The 18,090-nt window shown below is 45.0% G+C and overlaps 2 protein-coding genes across 2 annotated transcripts in view; one reads left to right on the top strand and one right to left on the bottom strand.

Annotated features, from left to right (window-relative positions):
• The window catches only part of LOC132388719 (uncharacterized), a 34,648-nt gene extending 30,630 nt beyond the window's left edge, over window positions 1-4,018 (top strand). The window contains exon 3 of the mRNA XM_059961105.1: window positions 3,394-4,018. Coding sequence (XP_059817088.1) covers window positions 3,394-4,018 — 625 coding nt within the window. The remainder of the gene's footprint in view (window positions 1-3,393) is intronic.
• Window positions 4,019-9,277: 5,259 nt separating this feature from the next.
• LOC132388718 (zinc finger protein 239-like) lies at window positions 9,278-16,993 on the bottom strand. The gene is made up of 4 exons (XM_059961103.1): window positions 16,950-16,993; window positions 11,957-12,721; window positions 11,360-11,878; window positions 9,278-9,324 (listed from the first exon to the last, which is right to left on the bottom strand). Exons 2-4 carry the CDS (start codon window positions 12,312-12,314, stop codon window positions 9,278-9,280), a joined length of 924 nt encoding a protein of 307 aa, XP_059817086.1. The 5' UTR covers window positions 12,315-12,721; window positions 16,950-16,993.
• Between the last annotated feature and the right edge of the window lie 1,097 nt (window positions 16,994-18,090).

Here is an 18,090-nt window from a genome sequence, read left to right as displayed (position 1 = left end):
CGTGAATAAAGAAACTTCGTGCTGTCTTTACTGAAACTGAAATCCTAAAGAGGAAAAACGGGAAGTGCGAGCAGTCGGTCGGCTGGCGCGGATCCTGCTAATGGACCAAAGAGTTCTGGAGGGAAGACGAAGGCTTTGAACACTCAACTGCAGGTAGGAAAAAGACCGCCTCAGAGACTCAGAGACCATGTAAGAGACTCCTCAGTCCCGCCTGGATCCACGGCGGATATGGTAATCAGAGAGACCGGAGATGATCCTCATGCGGTTACATTCGGTAGTGATTTGCATGAGTGGTCACATGGGGAGTGGCCGTATGGGGGGAATTTTAGTTTGAGACCAATCCAGTTCTGGAAGGACGCCACCCGAAATGGAGACTGCGACCCAAATTGGGATGCTGATTACATGTTAAGACGATTTAAACGATTGAAGGAGGTTGTTAAAACGACACCAACCTCCAAAGAAAATGAGATTAAAAGGGCTGAAAAGAAACCTGCCTCTGGACTTTATCCACAACTCCCCGTACCGGCCAGTGACCCACTGGTACCCAATAGTGAAATAGACGATTTAATAATGACGACGACCGCCTTGGGACGACCCGCACCCACTCCCTACAGCCCCCATGCCAGAGATTCAGGCACCTGACACCCCCAGCGGGGCAGACATCACTCTACCGAGAGGAGGGTCTCAGGAAAGAGGAATTGAAACTGATGGAGCTGAAGGAAGTGTCAGCAGTTCCAGAGGGGGAAAAACACCAGGAAAAGCAAACAAAAAAGAGGCAGTGAAAGAGAAAAACAGAATGGAGGATAAACATTTAACAGATATCTTCATTGTATCTAAAACAGCCCCGTTTCCCCTGCTGGGTCTACAGACCATTTTTAAATTAGGGGCAACGCTGCACCGTACAGCTGAAGGTATTTACACGGAGCTTCCTCAAATTAGGATCCCTGAAATGCTAAAATTAATGAACGGGTTAGAAAAGGACTGTTCAGGACCCCTACTCTACTGTCGGCAGCTGGATAGTAATCTCTATGCTTGTCAGGTTCAGAGACTGTCTGACACATTGATAGGACGGGCCAACATCTACATGGGAAATCTGCAATTCTTGATTAACAGCAGCCGGGAAAAGAAGCAGCTCCATTGCACGGTCTATTACGGTTTACAGACTGACCCGCACTGTGCAAACGGTAAAGGGGAAGGCAACACCGTGTGTGTATTTTGGTCCCGAGGGATTAAGGCTCCTAGTAGTTTTAGTGGAAGATTAGGAGAAATGATTCCGACCTCAATGCCTCATTTGACAGTGGCCATAAAGCCACCAGCAAAGCTTAAAGATATCGGGAGGATGATAAAACGATTGGCCAGAAAAAAAACAATGCTGTCTAACAACTCTGCCGGTATTGGGACAAGAATCGCGAATAGAAGTCTTGAACGAAAAGGAGGGCAGAAATATGATAAAGTCCGAGAGCTGGGAAACATCCTTTGAGAAGCAACCAGCAGAAGACCCTGTACTTCCCGCTAGAGCCTCAGAGCGGGTGTAGGGAACCTCTGAGCCCAACATAAAACATCATGTGGGAAAGACCCAAACAGCTCCAGCGCATAAAGTTAACCTAAAAAAGAGAATGTGCCACTGTTCTGTATTAAACAGTACCGTATGGCTACTGAAGCTGAAGAAGGTTTCGTTCCAGTAACTGACTCATCTCAGCAAGGGGTGCTAGTGAAAACATAAAGCCTGTGTAACACCCCTATATTACCTATTCAAAAAAAAAACGGGCCGGAGTAATGAGTGCCATTTTGTGCAGGACCTCAGAGCCATTAACAAGATATTCATCCCTATTGCTCCGCTAGTGCCGCACACCAACATTATGCTTAGGTCAATACCTGTGGGAGCGATTACCTTTACTGTAGTCGATCGGTGCTCAGCATTTTTATCCACACATTTGCACGAGGATAGCAAGCACTTATTTGCCTTTACTTATAGGAATGAGCAATATACGTGGACACGTCTGCCTCAGGGATTTACCGGAAGCCCTGCAGATTATGCTGCAGCAGTTAAAAATGATTTTGCCGAATGGAAGCTGTCTGAATATTCCACGCTGATTCAGTATGCCGACGACATCCTGATAGCTTCTGCTACAGGGCCACAATGTCTGACAGATACTTTAACACTCCTTGAACTTTTGGCGAGAAGAGGGCACAGGGTGGCTGTGGAGAAAATGCAGTTTTGCCAAAAGACTGTCCAATACCTTGGATTCCTGCTCAGTGAAGTTTGGCGAAGTTTGGGAAGGGATCGAATAAAAGCAATAAAGAAGACCCCGGTCCCCAAAACAAAAAAGAATTACGTTCTTTGTTTCCTGGGCATAGTAGGGCGCTGTCGACAGTGGATTCCCGAATACCGGGAGAGGGATGCAGTAGTGCGTTCTGCTGCATTGAATGATCTTTATTGTCATTATACATAGGTACAATGAAATTCTGTTTGGCTTCCTCTCCGGCAAACAGAGCGGTAGATAAAAACAAGACTGTAATATAAAAACAGTATTAAATGGTTAAGTAGCAGAAAATAAGTTGCAGCAGCAGCAGAATGTCACAGTAATGCACAAAGTGCCGTTAGTGCAAGTATTTGAGTCCTTGTGTGTGCTCACAGTTTCAGTCATTGCTCTGTGGAACTGGTGTGACGGAGGCCACGGCTCTGGGGTAGAAGCTGTTTCTCAGTCTATTTGTGCTGGTTTTTACTGTACTGAGCCTTTTGCTGGACGGCAGCGGGTCAAACAGGGAGTGGCCGGGGTGTGTGGTGTCTCCGGTTAACCTGATTGCTTTCCTCCTGAGTCTGCTGGAATAGACGGTGTCCAGTCCTGGGAGCTCCATCCTGACAATTCTCTGGGCCGCCTTCACCACGCGATGCAGGTTTTGTCGCTCAGCGGCTGTGCAGCTGTCATACCCACACCGTGGCGCTTTTGGCCAGGATGGTTTCAATTGTGCTTCTGTCGAAGTTAAGCAACAACTTGTCTGGGGGGGGGGGTACATTGAAAACGGAGAGCCTCATCGTGGAATGGCCACCCGAAAGGGACAAAGCCAACCATGACCTTAATGCAATAGTAGAAAACTCTATTCCTTTTGCATTGGATCGCCCGTGTACTGTGATGGTACCTCTTGCTGTAATGCTGTTGAATTCAGCAGCGACTCCGCATTTTACCACGGCTAGAAGGACAGGTTATGAGCTGATTCTTCTCTCTCGATGTAACTGAACGTACAAAAGATCTCCGGCTATTAATCCAGCTACTTTTGTTATGTCACCATCTGCACAGCAGGATGGGGATGGCAAGCCACTACTACTCCCACACCAGACCGGAGAAGCGACCCTATTGATAATCCTGATTTAATTCTTTTGCACCGCCCAAGAGATGATCTGTTCCTGGCAGGGTATGCTGTAGTAACTCCCCACGAGGTAACAGAAGCTTCCGCCTTGACAACAGGATCATCAGCGCAGGCGGCGGAACTCTCTGCCGTTACCCGAGCTCGCTTGCGTTTTGGCCGAAGGAAACGCTGCCGATGTTTATTCCGACTCACGTTATGCGTTTGGGAAGCACATGACTTTGAACAATTGTGGGAAAATAAAGCATTCATCAGCTCCTCGGGGAAAGCGATTCAACACGCCTCCTTCGCACTGAACCCTTCAGAAGCTATACAGTTGTCACAGACTTTAGTGATAATTAAGTGCGAGGCGCACACCTCATCCCAGAATGAGGTCTCCAAGAGAAATGCAGACATGGTAGCTAAACAGGTGGCCCTTCAGGGACAAACTGCGCTACAGACCCCTCGGGTTGAATCGGGAGGGAAGGAGCTCCCTGTGTGTATCGACGTCCAGCAGTTGCAGGAAGCCCAAAATCTTGCCTCACTGGAAGAGAAATGTGCCTGGAGCCGATCTGCACGGTACCGGAATACCGTGCTGTGGCGTCACCCAGACGGCCGAGTATTGTGCCCGCATAGTTTATTTTTGCCCCCGGCTCGCCTGGCACATGGCTAGAGGAGGGATGCAGCATGTCATCACTTAACAGTGGCACGCCCCTGCAAATTGACCTGTACATATGCCTGCTGAAAGGAGGTTTAAATATATACTGCGAATAGTAGACGTGTTTTTCAGATGGGCGGAGGCCGATCCAACTAGGAGGAATGATGTAAGAACTGCGGTGAGCATATTGATGACAAAAAATATATACCTAGGTTTGGAATTTCCCCAGGGATAAATAGCGACAGGGGAACCCATTTTACAAATAAATTAGTACAGGGACTGAAGAAAGCCTTGGGGTTCCAGAAGAAATTGCGTATCCCCTACCAGCCTCAGTCCTTGGATGCAGCAAACGGGGGAATAAAAGATGCTTTGACAAAAGTTGTCAGACAAACGGTCTCGGATGGCCAGAGGCAGTGTTCTTAGTAACGTACACTCTTCAAAATCAGAAGAACAGAAATACAGGACATACCCCTCAAGAAATTTTGATGGGGCGGCCTATTACAACAGGACCTCCCATGACCCCAGAGATGGTAGCGCTAATATGATGTGATGAGAAGACACTGAAATACGCACAGGCCTTGTGTCAGGAGGCAGAGAAATTGTATGAGAGTGTCCGTCAAGCCCATGCACCTTTAACAGAAGGTAACATCCTGCGTTAAGCCGGCAGATAGAATATATGTGAGATCAATGATTAAAGATTTTTTATCTCCCGGGTGGAAAAGCCACCTCCTAGCGCTGCTGACGACCCGTACAGCCGTTAAGATGAAGGAAAAAAACCTGATTAAACACATACCAGCAGGTGCAAGTTGCACCACGACGAGGACGAAATAAAACACTGAACGAGTGACATCTTCCCCGGGAGGAACGGTGCTGAGAACCAAGAACCAAGTGCTAATGGGAGACTGGAACATAAATCTATTCTAACCAGCACCTCATGTTATATACATAGTGACTGGTTATGAACAAAATATTTACTCAGCAGAGGACTAACGTGAAAGAAGTAGGGGTAATAATCATAATTGGGGTGGGATTGATTGATTATCTAACAGCGTCGAAGGGCAAGTACAAAGAAAAAGGAAAGTGGAGAGGAAGCACTAGCCTGGGAAGGAGGGGTCTGTGCGTTAGTAGGGAAAGAATGTTGCACCTACATACCCGATGCTTCAGAAAATATGACCCACGTGTTAGAACATATGGCCCAGCTGCGAGATGGAATGCACAGACTGAACTCTCAAGCACCTCCAGTAGGCTGGGATTTCTTTAAGTGGGTTAAATCAGTGTTAGGAGAAGGAATATTTTCCTGGCTACAGCCCCTCTTTTATGGCCTCATTGCCCTAGTAACGAAATCGTGGGAAATAATAGAGGGATGGTTTTCTGGCTGGGGAAGCTGGATAACGCATGGAACAATTATAGTGGCGATGATATGTGATTTAGGGTGTCGTGTATGTGAAGCATTGCGATTGTGCTGTTATCGATTAATGAAAAGAGCCTGGTCTGTCTCTGAAGGTGTCCCTATGGTACCTCAAATGATGAATGACACAGCCAGCAAGGAGCACTGGTGGGGTGAAGAGGTGTACCCAGGGAAGGAGAGTCTATTTCCCCATGGATATTAACCCCCTTATGAGAAGGAGGAGGAAATACCCCGGTAAGAAATGTTAATTTAGAAGATATGAATGGACAATAAACTGGACTGGTCAAAGAACACTGAGGCTGTCTACAAGAAGGGTCAGAGCCGTCTCTACTTTCTGAGGAGACTGAGGTCCTTTAACATCTGCTGGACGATGCTGAAGATGTTCTACGAGTCTGTGGTGGCCAGTGCTATCATGTTTGCTGTTGTGTGCTGGGGCAGCCGTTTGAGGGTAGCAGACACCAACAGAATCAACAAACTCATTCGTAAGGCCAGTGAAGTTGTGGGGGTGGAACTGGACTCTCTGACGGTGGTGTCTGAAAAGAGAATGCTGTCCAAGTTGCATGCCATCTTGGACAATGTGTTCCATCCACTCCATAATGTACTGGTTAGCTACAGGAGTATGTTCAGCCAGAGACTCATTCCACCGAGATGCAACATTGAGCTTCATAGGAAGTCATTCACGCCTGTGGCCATCAAACTTCACAACTCCTCCCTCGGAGTGTCAGACACCCTGAGCCAATAGGCTGGTCCTGGACATTTCCACTTGTAATAATTTACCTATTATTATTTATTTATTTATAGCGAGATATATAACAGTGTGACTATAACGAAACCCAATTTCCCTCGGGATCAATAAAGTATGTCTGATTCTGATTAAAAAGGAGGGAACTGTGGAAGAAAATATCAAGTCCTTACATTGGAATGGGCATTGAGGGACTAATGATTTGTCTTAAAATGTGAATTCGAAGTCTGCATTTATTTATCTGTAACTAATGTACTCTGTGTGACTGAAATATGCCTCGCAACCAAGAGGTAAAAATAAATGTATTTGCACTTCTTTGTTCTGAGAATGTTCATATGTCTGCGGTTGAGCCAGTTTGCCTGACATATTTTTTTGAGAACCAACGTTTAAGTAAAATGTCTAGCTGCTCAAGGACATATTTTTGCTATTTCGCTATTCGGTAGAATTGCGGGAGTTCCTCCTTCAGGTTTAACGGCTTCTTGTCACATATGCTTGGGGTATAAATGTGAGTGGAATCTTCCGTTGGGCAGAGCCGCGGAGCTCCACTTTTAGGAGCCTGTACTCTCCAGATATCATGTGCCAATAAAGATTTCTGAAGCAGATGCTTTCTGAGTCCGACTGATCCGTAGTACTTTTCTGCGACACTCTTGAATATTACTGGCTAGCGCACCTATGTATTCCATTTTTTCCTTCTTAATTATTTTAGTTGCATTCTGCTGGTTTTTAAAAACTTTCCAATCCTCTTAAATTCCCAGTAATTTTTGCTCTATGCCTTCTCTTTGGCTTTTATGTTGTCTTTGGTTTCTCGAATCAGCCACGGTTTTGTAAACTTACCTTTAGAATACAACTTCCTCTTTGTGATGTATATATCCTGTGCCTTCTGAATTGCTTCCAGAAATTCCAGTCATTGCTGTTCTGTTTTCATTCCTGCCCGTGTTCTTTCCAAATCAATTTTGACCAATTCCACTCTCATGCCTCTCCAATTCTCTTTCTTCCACATCTGAGTTTAGTTTCTCCTTCCCTCATGTCAGGGTGAATTTGATCATGTAAAGATCACTTGCCCCTAAGGGTTATTTAAACTTAAGTAACCTAATTAATTCCTGTTCATTACAACACCCAATCCAGAATAGCTGATCCCCAAGTGGGCTCAGCCATGAGCTGCTACAAAAAAACATCTTGTAGGCATTCTAGGAATTTCTCCTCTTGAGACCAACACCATCCTAATTTTCCTAATCACCTTCATGACAATCCCCCATGGCTGTAATAACGTCGCCCGTTTGGCACGCATTTTCTATCTCCCATTGTAATTTGTGGACCACATACATACTACTGTTTGGAGGTCTCTATACAATTCCCATCAGGGTTTTTTTTCATACATTTGCTGTTGCTTAATTCTACCCACAGATTTTACACCGCCCAACCCTATGCCACCAATTTCTAATGGTTTTATTTGACATTTTACCAACTGAGCAGCACAAACCCACTACCAGCTTGTTCTTGGCTTGTTCCTTTAGGAAACATAAATATCTGGGAAACAAGAGGACCTGCAAATGCTAGAAATCTAGAGAACTCCAAAGTTCCATTTTAACTTCATCATTCCATGGCCGTCACAATCCTCCGACCTAAACATCATCGAAAATCTGTGGATAGACCTCAAAAGAGCAATACATACAAGACAGCCCAAGAATCTTAGAGAAGCAGACACCTTTTGCAAGGAAGAATGGGCAGAAATCCCCCAAACAAGAATTGAAAGTCTCTTAGCTGGCTACAAAAAGCGTTTACAAGCTGTGATATTTGCCAAAGGAAGTGTTACTTGCCATGCAGGGTGCCAAAATTTTGCTTTAGGCCCTTTTCCTTTTTTGTTATTTTGAAACTGTAAAATATGGAAATAAAGAAAAGTAATCTTGTTTAAAATATTTAAGAAATGTGTCATCTTTAACCTTATGCTTTTTGGAAATCAGGTCATCTTTTCCTCGCCTAGCTATTCACAGTAACAGAAATATTGACCACTGGTGCCCAAACTTTTGCACGCCACTGTACATGAGAGGCCAACTCAGAATAATGAATCATCATTATGCAAGAAAACGTTAACCAGTGGAATGTGTATGACCCTCCATGGGAGACATCCCAACAATCTGAGCAGACGAGATGGTGACAAGGAAGCATCGAGCTCCTGACTGAGAGTTGGAGTCCTCTTCCCAGAAACAGAGGGATTCCTTGCGGAAATACAGGGCAAGGTGGGTAACAAAAGGAAAACAAATTGAAACTTCATGAAATACAAACAAACAAGGCAGTAAGTGCAGAAAATGTCAAGAGAAACGAGACACAATCCAACACATTCCTTGGATCCTGCAGCAGTTTAACTCAATCTGATTACTTACGCAGGTACAATCAAGTGGCAAATATCGCTCACCCAAATCTTGCTTTAAATACAAACTGATGAATGACCACGGTAACTTCACTGAGGCACAATAAATTCAAGCCTGATTCAGTTAAGGACATAATCTCACAATTTACATGATAATCAATACATTATTTCCGATAGGATAATCTCAAGTAACCATTTGGATATAATATTACAGGATAAACAAGCAGGAATAATTCCCTCAATAGGTATAACCATTCTCAACACACACATGTGCTTCCACCACAGGCATTGTTCGTGAGTCAGATAACCATATTATTTTGTCTGCCAATTAGCGTTAAAATGTTGCTACTCTGTCATTCGTTGCCACGCCCCACTGTTGATTCCTTTTTCCTCATCATACGTTCTTACCCCGTCCAGAGTCCCAAACTCTGGTCTGTGCAGACCCACCTCCGGTTTCTGACCCTGCTCCTTTGAACTTCCAACTAGACTTCCCATTCCAATTTAAGTCTTTCGAGGACAGTGGTGTTTCCAACAACCCTTTAGAAGCAGGGAAAATCAGCAATAATGTGGAAATAAATTGTGATTAAGGAGGTTAACGAACAATGTCATTCTTCATCAGCCCAGAGATTATAACTGCAGTCATCTCGACTTCTTCAGTCTGCAAAGAATTCAAGGGAAACCTCTTCACCCAGAGAGTGGTGACTGTTTGGAACCCATCATTACAGGGAGAGTGAGAGATGAACAAAAGGGCAAGATTTAAATGGACTGATGTAGAACAGATTCACTGGCCGGGTTCAGCAGGCCTGAGGACAATAGTTGTGTTGTAAATTCACTAAGCACCAAACACAGAGTTTAAAATAGAACTGGTTTATTTGTCCGAGATCCAGAATATTAAACTCCAGTTCCTGACTGAGAGTCAGGACACCTCTTCCCAGAAGCAGAGGGGTTTCTTGCGGAAATACAGGACGAGGTGGGTAACAAAGGGAAAACAAATCGAAACTTCATGAAATACAAACAAACAAGGCAGTAAGTGCAGAAAAGGCAAAGAGAAACCAGACACAATCCAACACGTTCCAGGATCCTGCAGCAGTTTAACTCAATCGAATTGCTTAAAAAGGTACAATCCAGTGGCAAATATCATTCACCAAAATCTTGCTTTAAACTACAAACTCATGAATGCCCTCCATCACTTCATAAAGGCACCATAAATTCAAGCCCAATACATTTTTAGTCAAAAAGTACAATTTATATGATAATGAATATATTATTATTTCAGATAGGACAATCCATAATAAACATCTGGATATAATATTTCAGGATTACCAAGCAGGAACAACTCCCTCAATAGATATAACAATTCCCAAAACACACGTGTTCCTCGACCAGTGGAGCACCTTACAAGAGACATTGTTTTTGTCACCAGTTAGACAAATAAATGAATTTTTCTGTCAATCAGCTTCCATATGTTGCTACTCTGTCATTCATTGCCACACCTCGTTGCTGATTCCCTTCTCCTCATCATACGTTCTGACCCCGACCATCATCCAGAGCCCCAAACTCTGCCCTGAGCGGACCTGCCTCTGGTTTCTGACCCAGCTTCATTGGACATCCAACAAATGGTTTTCCATTCTGCTTTCTGTCTTTAGAGTACAGTAGAGTTTTCAACAACCCTTCAGAAGCATGGAAAATGACCCATAATGGTGAAATGAGCCCTAAATAAGGAGGTTAACTCCCAAAGTCTTTCTTCCTCAGCCCAGAGATTGGAGGGGCAAAGAACATCTCAGACAGAACTGCAGTCAACTCCACTTCAGTCTGCAGGAAATTCAAGGGAAACCTCTTCACCCACAGAGTGGTGACTGTTTGGAACCCATCCCACAGGGAGAGCAAGAGGTGATCAACAAGGGAGGATATAAAAGGACTGCCATGGAAGAGAATCACTTGCAGGGTTCAGCAGGCCTGAGTTGACTCTCTATTGTACACTAGTTGTGTTATAAGTTCACTAAGTTCTGGAGACAGACTTTAAAAGAGAACTGGTTTATTTATCACAGATCCAGAATACAGTATTAAACTCCAGTCACATTAGAGGTGAATATGCAGCCGAAGAAACTCCTCCAATGCCCAGTGACCAGAGTGCAGAACTGGGTGTGGTGAACAGCAGCAATAATTGCAGAGTTCAGTACCGATAGTCACTCTCAAAATAGCATTCAGCAACGGTGATGGACAAATATCCAGCATGCAGTTTCCTGAATCTGTCTCCCCAGTGTGAACTCAGCAGTGTGTCACAAGTGTAACACTGCTAATGTAATGGCTTCTCAGTAATGTTTCACTGCTGAGGTAATGGTTTCACTGTAGCAGCAATGTTTTGCTTATGACTGGGGAGGACAGGTTTTTGGAGTGTGGGGCTGTCCAACGACAAAACATGTGTGTCTGGAAGAGAGTTTTTCGTGGTCTTTTGCTGGGGAGTGATGAGAAGATGCGAATGAAGAGAGTGTGCCCTTTTTCTTTTATTATTGTTTTCTTTACTAACACTATGGTCAAAGTTGGAATTATAAAGCTCAATTGTTTGATCACATATTGTGTACTGTTTATGTCAGAGTACTAAAATATAACAGGGGACATATCACGCAGTATTCACCCAGCGAGATTTATTAAGTTTGGCCAGGCACGGCCTCTACCCAGTGTGAACTCGCTGGTGTCCCTGTAGATGAGATGACTGAGTGAATCCTTTCCCACAGTCTGAGCAGGTGAATGGCCTCTCCCCAGTGTGAATTTGCTGATGTACCTTCACTTGAGATGGAAAAGTGAATCCTTTCCCACAGTCTGAGCAGGTGAATGGACTCTCCCCAGTGTGAATTGACTGGTGTGTTTGTAGGTGGAGTGACTGTATGAATCCTTTCCCACAGTCTGAACAGGTGAATGGCCTCTCCCCAGTATGAAGTCGCTGATGTACCTTCAGATGAGATGACGATTTGAATCCCTTCCCACAGTCTGAGCAGGTGAATGGCCTCTCCCCAGTGTGAACTGACCTATGTACTTGTAGATGTGATGACTGAGTGAATCCTTTCCCACACTCTGTGCAGGTGAATGGCCTCTCCCCAGTGTGACCTCGTTGATGTACTTTCAGTTTAGATGGGCAAGTGAATCCCTTCCCACAGTCCGAGCAGGTGAACGGCTGCTCCCCAGTGTGAACTAACTGGTGTACCAGTAGGTGGGATGACTGAATGAATCCCTTCCCACACTCTGAGCATGTGAACGGCCTCTCCCCATTGTGAACTCTCTGATGTACCTTCACTTGAGATGGAAAAGTGAATCCTTTCCCACAGTCTAAGCAGGTGAATGGCCACTCCCCAGTGTGAACTGACTGGTGCGCCAGCAGGTTGGGTGACCGAGTGAATCCCTTCCCACAGTCTGAGCAGGTGAATGGCCTCTCCCCACTGTGAACTGACTGGTGTGCCAGCAGGTCGGATGACCTAGTGAATCCCTTCCCACAGTCTGAGCAGGTGAACGGCCACTCCCCAGTGTGAACTGACTGGTGTGTGAGTAGGTCGGATGACCGAGTGAATCCCTTACCACAGTCTGAGCAGGTGAATGGCCTCTCCCCAGTGTGAACTCGCTGGTGCACATTCAGTTTAGATGAGCAAGTGAATCCCTTACGACAGTCCCAACAGGTGAACGGCCTCTCCCCAGTGTGAACTCGCTGGTGATCCATTAGGTCAGATGACTGAGTGAATCCCTTCCCACAGACTGAACAGGTGAATGGCCTCTCCCCAGTGTAAACTCGCTGGTGAGCCATTAGAACAGATGACTAAGTGAATCCTTTCCCACAAATTCAGCAGGTGACCAGCCTCTGCCCAGTGTGAACTGACTGGTATGTCCACAGGTGGGAAGACCATCTGAAACCCTTTTCACATACAGAACAGGTGAATGGCCTTGTCCCAGTGTGAACTCGCTGATGTACCTTCAGTTGAGATGACCGAGTGAATCCCTCCACACTGTCTGAGCAGGTGAACGGCCTTTCCCCTGTGTAAAATGATAGGAAGGCCAATCGGTCAGATGATCTAGTGAATCACTCCCCACAGTCTGAACAGGAAGGATGACAGAGTGAATCCCTTGTTCCACTTCTTAAATATCTGGACAGAGACAGCAAAACTGGCTGTTGTGTTCAAGATTCCCATAGACAACTTCCTTGTCACTTTTAACCTGTAAAAAAATTAACAAAGTCCATAAATGAGTGTAGGATAACATTTCAGATGAGATTACTTGAGTTGTCAAGGTGTGATCTGGCATCACACTGTTACAGTAAAGTTCAACCCAAGCTGGATCGTGAAATCATCTTCTAAATGGGCACAGTGCTGGCATCTGGAATGACTCTCTGATGCTCATCCTGTCTCTATAAGAATGGGGCATTTCTCCCATCTCCAATCTGTTACCTGGCTCAGTTTGACTATCTCCATTGGTATGATTCCCTGTTCCCACAGTAACTGAAGCACTCTCACACAAATAGCCGGCAGTGCACTCCACGCACCCACCACTCTCTGTGTAAAACACTTACCCCGACATCCCCTCGGTTCCTATTTCCAACCACCTTAAATCTATGCCCCCTCATGCTAGTCATTTCAGCCCTGGGAAAAAAACCTCTAGCGATCCACACGCTGAATGCCCCTCATCATCTTATACACCTGAAAAAGGCTTGAAACATAAACAAGGAAATTAAACACTGTCTTGAGGATTTGTTAGAAGGGTTCAAAATTATGAGGGTATAGATAGGGTAAATGCAAGGAGCTTTTTCCACTGTGTCTGGGTGGGATGATAAGAAGAGGTCATGGGTAAGTGGAGAAGGTGAATATTTAACAGGAACATGTGGAAAAGCTCTTTACTGAAATGGTTGTGAGAGTGTGGAATGAGATCACAGCACAAGTGGTGAATATGAGCTCGATTTCACCATTTAACAGAAGTTTGGATGGGAGCCTGGATGGTAGGGGTATGGAGGGCAATAGTCCCGTTGCAGGTAGTTGCATTAGACAGCTTAAGTGTTTTTAATGGCATTGACTAGATGGGCCAAATAGCCTGTTTCTGTACGGAACTCCTCCATGTTTCTGTGACAGAGAAGCTGTTGAAGCTTGTTTGGAAGGGAAAAGGTAGGAGTGACAACGTAGCAGCAATGGCTGGAGTTTCTGGAGCAATTTGAGAGATGAATGGTAGACACATCCCAAAGAAGTGGAAGCATTGGAACGGCAGGAGAACACAACCGTGGCCATAAAATCAATAGAGAGAGAAAATCATAGAGGAAATTATTGGGAAGCTTTTAAAAGCCAGCAGAAGATGACTGAAAAAAAAGTTGGATGAGCTCAGGGCATGGCATTATGATATTCTAGTCATTAATGACTCTTGGTAGCACCCAAAAGCCTGAGCCATTTAGAGGAACAAGATTTCAGCGGCCTCAGTATCTCTTGAAAACCATGGTTACATGCACCAGTTAACATTCAACTTTTATTTTGGCAGGCACATGCAAACTCTGCACCCTCAAATGTTCACTTGTGATCAACTCCATTGCCAGGAAACAGCCAGTCCCAAACCACACTTGTCAGATCCTTTCTGATACCATCAAAATTGAACTTTCTTCAGTTTAGAATATCAACCCATGGTCCAGACCTCTCTTTTTCCATATTTACTTGGAACCTTATGTCATTACAAAGTGTTCCCATACACTAATTTCTGTCACTTACGCTGGATCATTTCCTAAAAGTTTATTGCACACTTCTATGTTGGGAATTTTACGTACTGATTAAGGGCACATTTGATAAACTCTACCCCATCTAGTTCTTTTACATATGGGAGTCACACTCAATATATGAAAAGTTAAAATCACTTCCTCTATCAAACTTTGTTTCTTGGCATTGACGGCAATCTCTGCAAAGTTCGTTCCTCTAAATCTCTGAGTGTTGGGTGCAACCAAGTCCCAATAATGGCTACAATATCACAATTCCCTGTCCTGAGCTCATCGGGCTTTCCTACGATGCTTTGTGCATTGTGATATACACAGCTCAGCACAGTCATTGCACCACGCTCAACCTTTCGTCTGCTGACTCTATCTGAGGTCTGAGCAACGTCTGTCTGGGTGTCAAGAAAGCAGCCAGTGCTGCACTCTCACACAAACTATGCAGCAGGCCTGTAGCAGGTTATGAAGGATTTTCTCACTAGAGCTCAAAGTCACAAAAACAATGGAACTGGTTGTGAACTACAGAAGGAATGGAGATAGGCTAACCCCTATTGGTATCAATGGATCTGGGGTTGAGAGAGTGAACAGCTTTAAGTTCCTCGGCATTAACATCACCGAGGATCTCATGTGGTCTGTACATATCGGCTGTGTGGTACGTGTCCGTAAACCTCTTTCACCTCAGATGGTTGAAGAAGTTTGGTATGGGTCCAAAATCCTAAGAACTTTCTACAGGGGCACAATTAAGAGCGTCCTGACTGGCTGTATCGCTGCCTGGTATGGGTACTGTACTTCCCTCAATTGCAGGACTCTGCAGAGAGTGGTGTGGACAGCCCGGTACATCTGCAGTTGTGAACTTCCCATGATTCAGGACATTTACAAAGGCAGGTGCGTAAAAAGTCCTGAAGGATCATTGTGGACCTGAGTCACCCCAACCACAAACTGTTCCAGCTTCTACCAACCGGGAAACGGTTCGGCAGCGTACAAGCCAGGACCAGCAGGCCCCTGGACCACTCCTTTCACCAGGCCAACAATTTAATTTATGCTGATACAATTGTGTTACTGTTATAATGACTGTCCTACGGACAAACATTACACATCTAGATGGAGAAGTAACATAAACTTTTCTACTCCTCATGTATATGAATGATATAAGTCAATTCATTTCACCCACTTCACTATCTGTTCTGGCATTCTGACTCCAATTCCCCCTGCAAATTTGGTTTCACCACACACGCTCTCCACCACACAGTAGCAACAGCAAGCCTTACCACTAGGATATTAGATCTTGCCTAGTTTTAATTCCCAAACTAACAAAACCCCTATCAACCATTTGACTTTTCTCTGCCTGGTAATCCCCCCTACAGTTTAGAAAGTTGTATGAGATGACCCCAAGAGTACTCTGTGATGGCTATTTAACCCCATTCCCCTTCCTGACTCTCACCCGTTTAATGTGTCCTGCACCTTGGGTGTAACTCACCTCTCTTGATGTCATAATTATCAACCCCTCTGACTCCCAGATGATCCAGAATTCATCCGTTTCCAGCTTCAGCTCCTTAAAGCTCAGGGTTACAAGCTGCAGCTGGATGCACGTCTTGTAGGTGAGGGTATCAGGGACACTGGAGGTCTCCCCACCTTCCCACCAATGTCCCGTCTAATTTGTAATGACCGGTGTGCCGAAACACCTTGTGCTGTGCAATTTTTACACACTGACAACAAGACGAGCATACTGAATTTTACACAGGGAGTTATTTATTTTCACAACTAGCAAATCACCGTTGATAGAACCTTTGATCTCCTCTGGGTTTGATCGAGTTATCTGCACTCTCACACAAACTATGTAGCAGGCCTGTTGTGGGTTATGAAGGATTTTCTCACTAGAGCTTTTGCACACCGTCCAGATGTGATTTGCTTGCTAAATGATACTTTAAAATGTCAGATTTCCAAATATCACTCCACTTCTTCCCACTTGTCAATTCTCCAACAACTTTTGCATCGCCACAATACACACAGGTAACACCAGTTTCTGTATTGTATATACATATTTCCCCTGAACCCTCCCCCAAGTGAGAGATGGTGTTGAACTCAATGTGGCAATGCCAGTGAACATAAAGGGAAGGGCAGTAGTCTTTCTGTCTCACTGGAGTCTGGCACATTTGTGATGTGAAAGCTGCTTGTTGCCCAGGACAAAGGTGTTTGATATCATTACGTACCCAGAGAGAATGGGACAAAACATGTCCTCACCGGTAGAAAAGTGCAGAACGAGAGGAGGTAGAAGAAGCAACACACACAAAATGCTGGAGGAACTCAGCAGGCCAGGCAGCATCTACGGAAAAGAGTACTAATGCTGAGTTCCTCCGGCATTTTGTGCGTGTTGCTTGGATTTCAAACATCTGCAGATTTTCACTTGTTTACGATTGGAGAAAGAACAAAGGTGATTTTCACAACTGGTGATGCAAAAGATTTTGTTCCCTTTCTCCGAGTTCCTAATCCTTGCATTTAGATAGCTGGAGCTCAGCTCTGTCTGAGAGATCCATCGGTTCCCATTCCCTCATCAGCCGGAAGCTCCCCGGGGCCCGTGTACGGATCGTGGGGCTGAGAGAGAGGGAGGAGAGCAGGCGAGTCCCAGGATTGCGGACTACGACATCCGGAGTTCACAGCAAATGTCCCTCAGTGGGTAGTTAAGATATCAACCCGGAAAATCAATCCTACCTTTACCGATCCTCCGGAGCGCCTTTGTGTACAGCGCGCATGCGTGCTATTTGGTGACGTAATCGACCTTGATGCCTGCGCATATGATCGTTGCTTCAGAAGCAGCGAAATTTTAAACCGAGGGGTTCATGGGTAAGCAAGGTGCCATTAAACATTCCTGCTAGCACCGGTTTCATGTCCACACCGCAGGGTTTTTTCTGTGTAGAAAACTCAGTAGCTGTTTTAAAGTAGAAAGCAGCTCCCAAAAACAATGTACTCAATATCAACAGGCATTCCATTTAACTAAAGCCTCTCGGACAACCCTCTTTCAAAGGCAGATATAAAACACAAGAGATTCTGCAGTTGCTAGAAATACACACACACACACACACACACACACGATGCTGGAGGAACTGTGCAGTTCAGCTAGCAACTAAGCAGAGGAGTACACAGTCTAGGCATGCTGAAGGGGCTCAGCCTAAACGTTGTGCATTTATTCCTCTCCACAATTGCTTCCTGATCTGTTGATTTCCAGTATTTTGCAGAAATTAACCACCTTTTTTTTCTCAATCAAGCAGTTTTTAAATGTGTCTGATCTTTCATTTGTAGCCACATCCTGCAGCTTCGTTTGTCTTCTTCCTCCTCCTTGTAAACTCCAGGCCTCATCTCTTTCTGGAGCCCCAAATCCCTGACTGGCAACTTGGTTTCTGACTCTGCTCCATTCACTCGCTAGTCTGCTGTCAGGCTTCAGAGGTTCATTGTAACAACCCAGCAGTTCGAAGCGAAGTCTCTGACTCTGCTCCATTCACTCGCTAGTCTGCCGTCAGACTTCAGAGGTTCATTGGAACAACCCAGCAGTTCGAAGCGAAGTCTCTGACTCTGCTCCATTCACTCGCTAGTCTGCTGTCAGGCTTCAGAGGTTCATTGTAACAACCCAGCAGTTCGAAGCGAAGTCTCTGACTCTGCTCCATTCACTCATTAGTCTGCTGTCAGGCTTCAGAGGTTCATTGTAACAACCCAGCAGTTCGAAGCGAAGTCTCTGACTCTGCTCCATTCACTCGCTAGTCTGCCGTCAGACTTCAGAGGTTCATTGGAACAACCCAGCAGTTCGAAGCGAAGACCTTTGAAATTAGTGAGAGTGACCCAAAACATTGAAAAGAGC

This window comes from Hypanus sabinus, unplaced genomic scaffold, assembly GCF_030144855.1.
Source record: "Hypanus sabinus isolate sHypSab1 unplaced genomic scaffold, sHypSab1.hap1 scaffold_386, whole genome shotgun sequence".
In the NCBI taxonomy this organism is placed as follows: domain Eukaryota; kingdom Metazoa; phylum Chordata; class Chondrichthyes; order Myliobatiformes; family Dasyatidae; genus Hypanus; species Hypanus sabinus.
The sequence above is the reverse complement of the archived record's forward strand: the minus strand, read 5'-3'. Positions and strand labels throughout refer to the sequence as shown.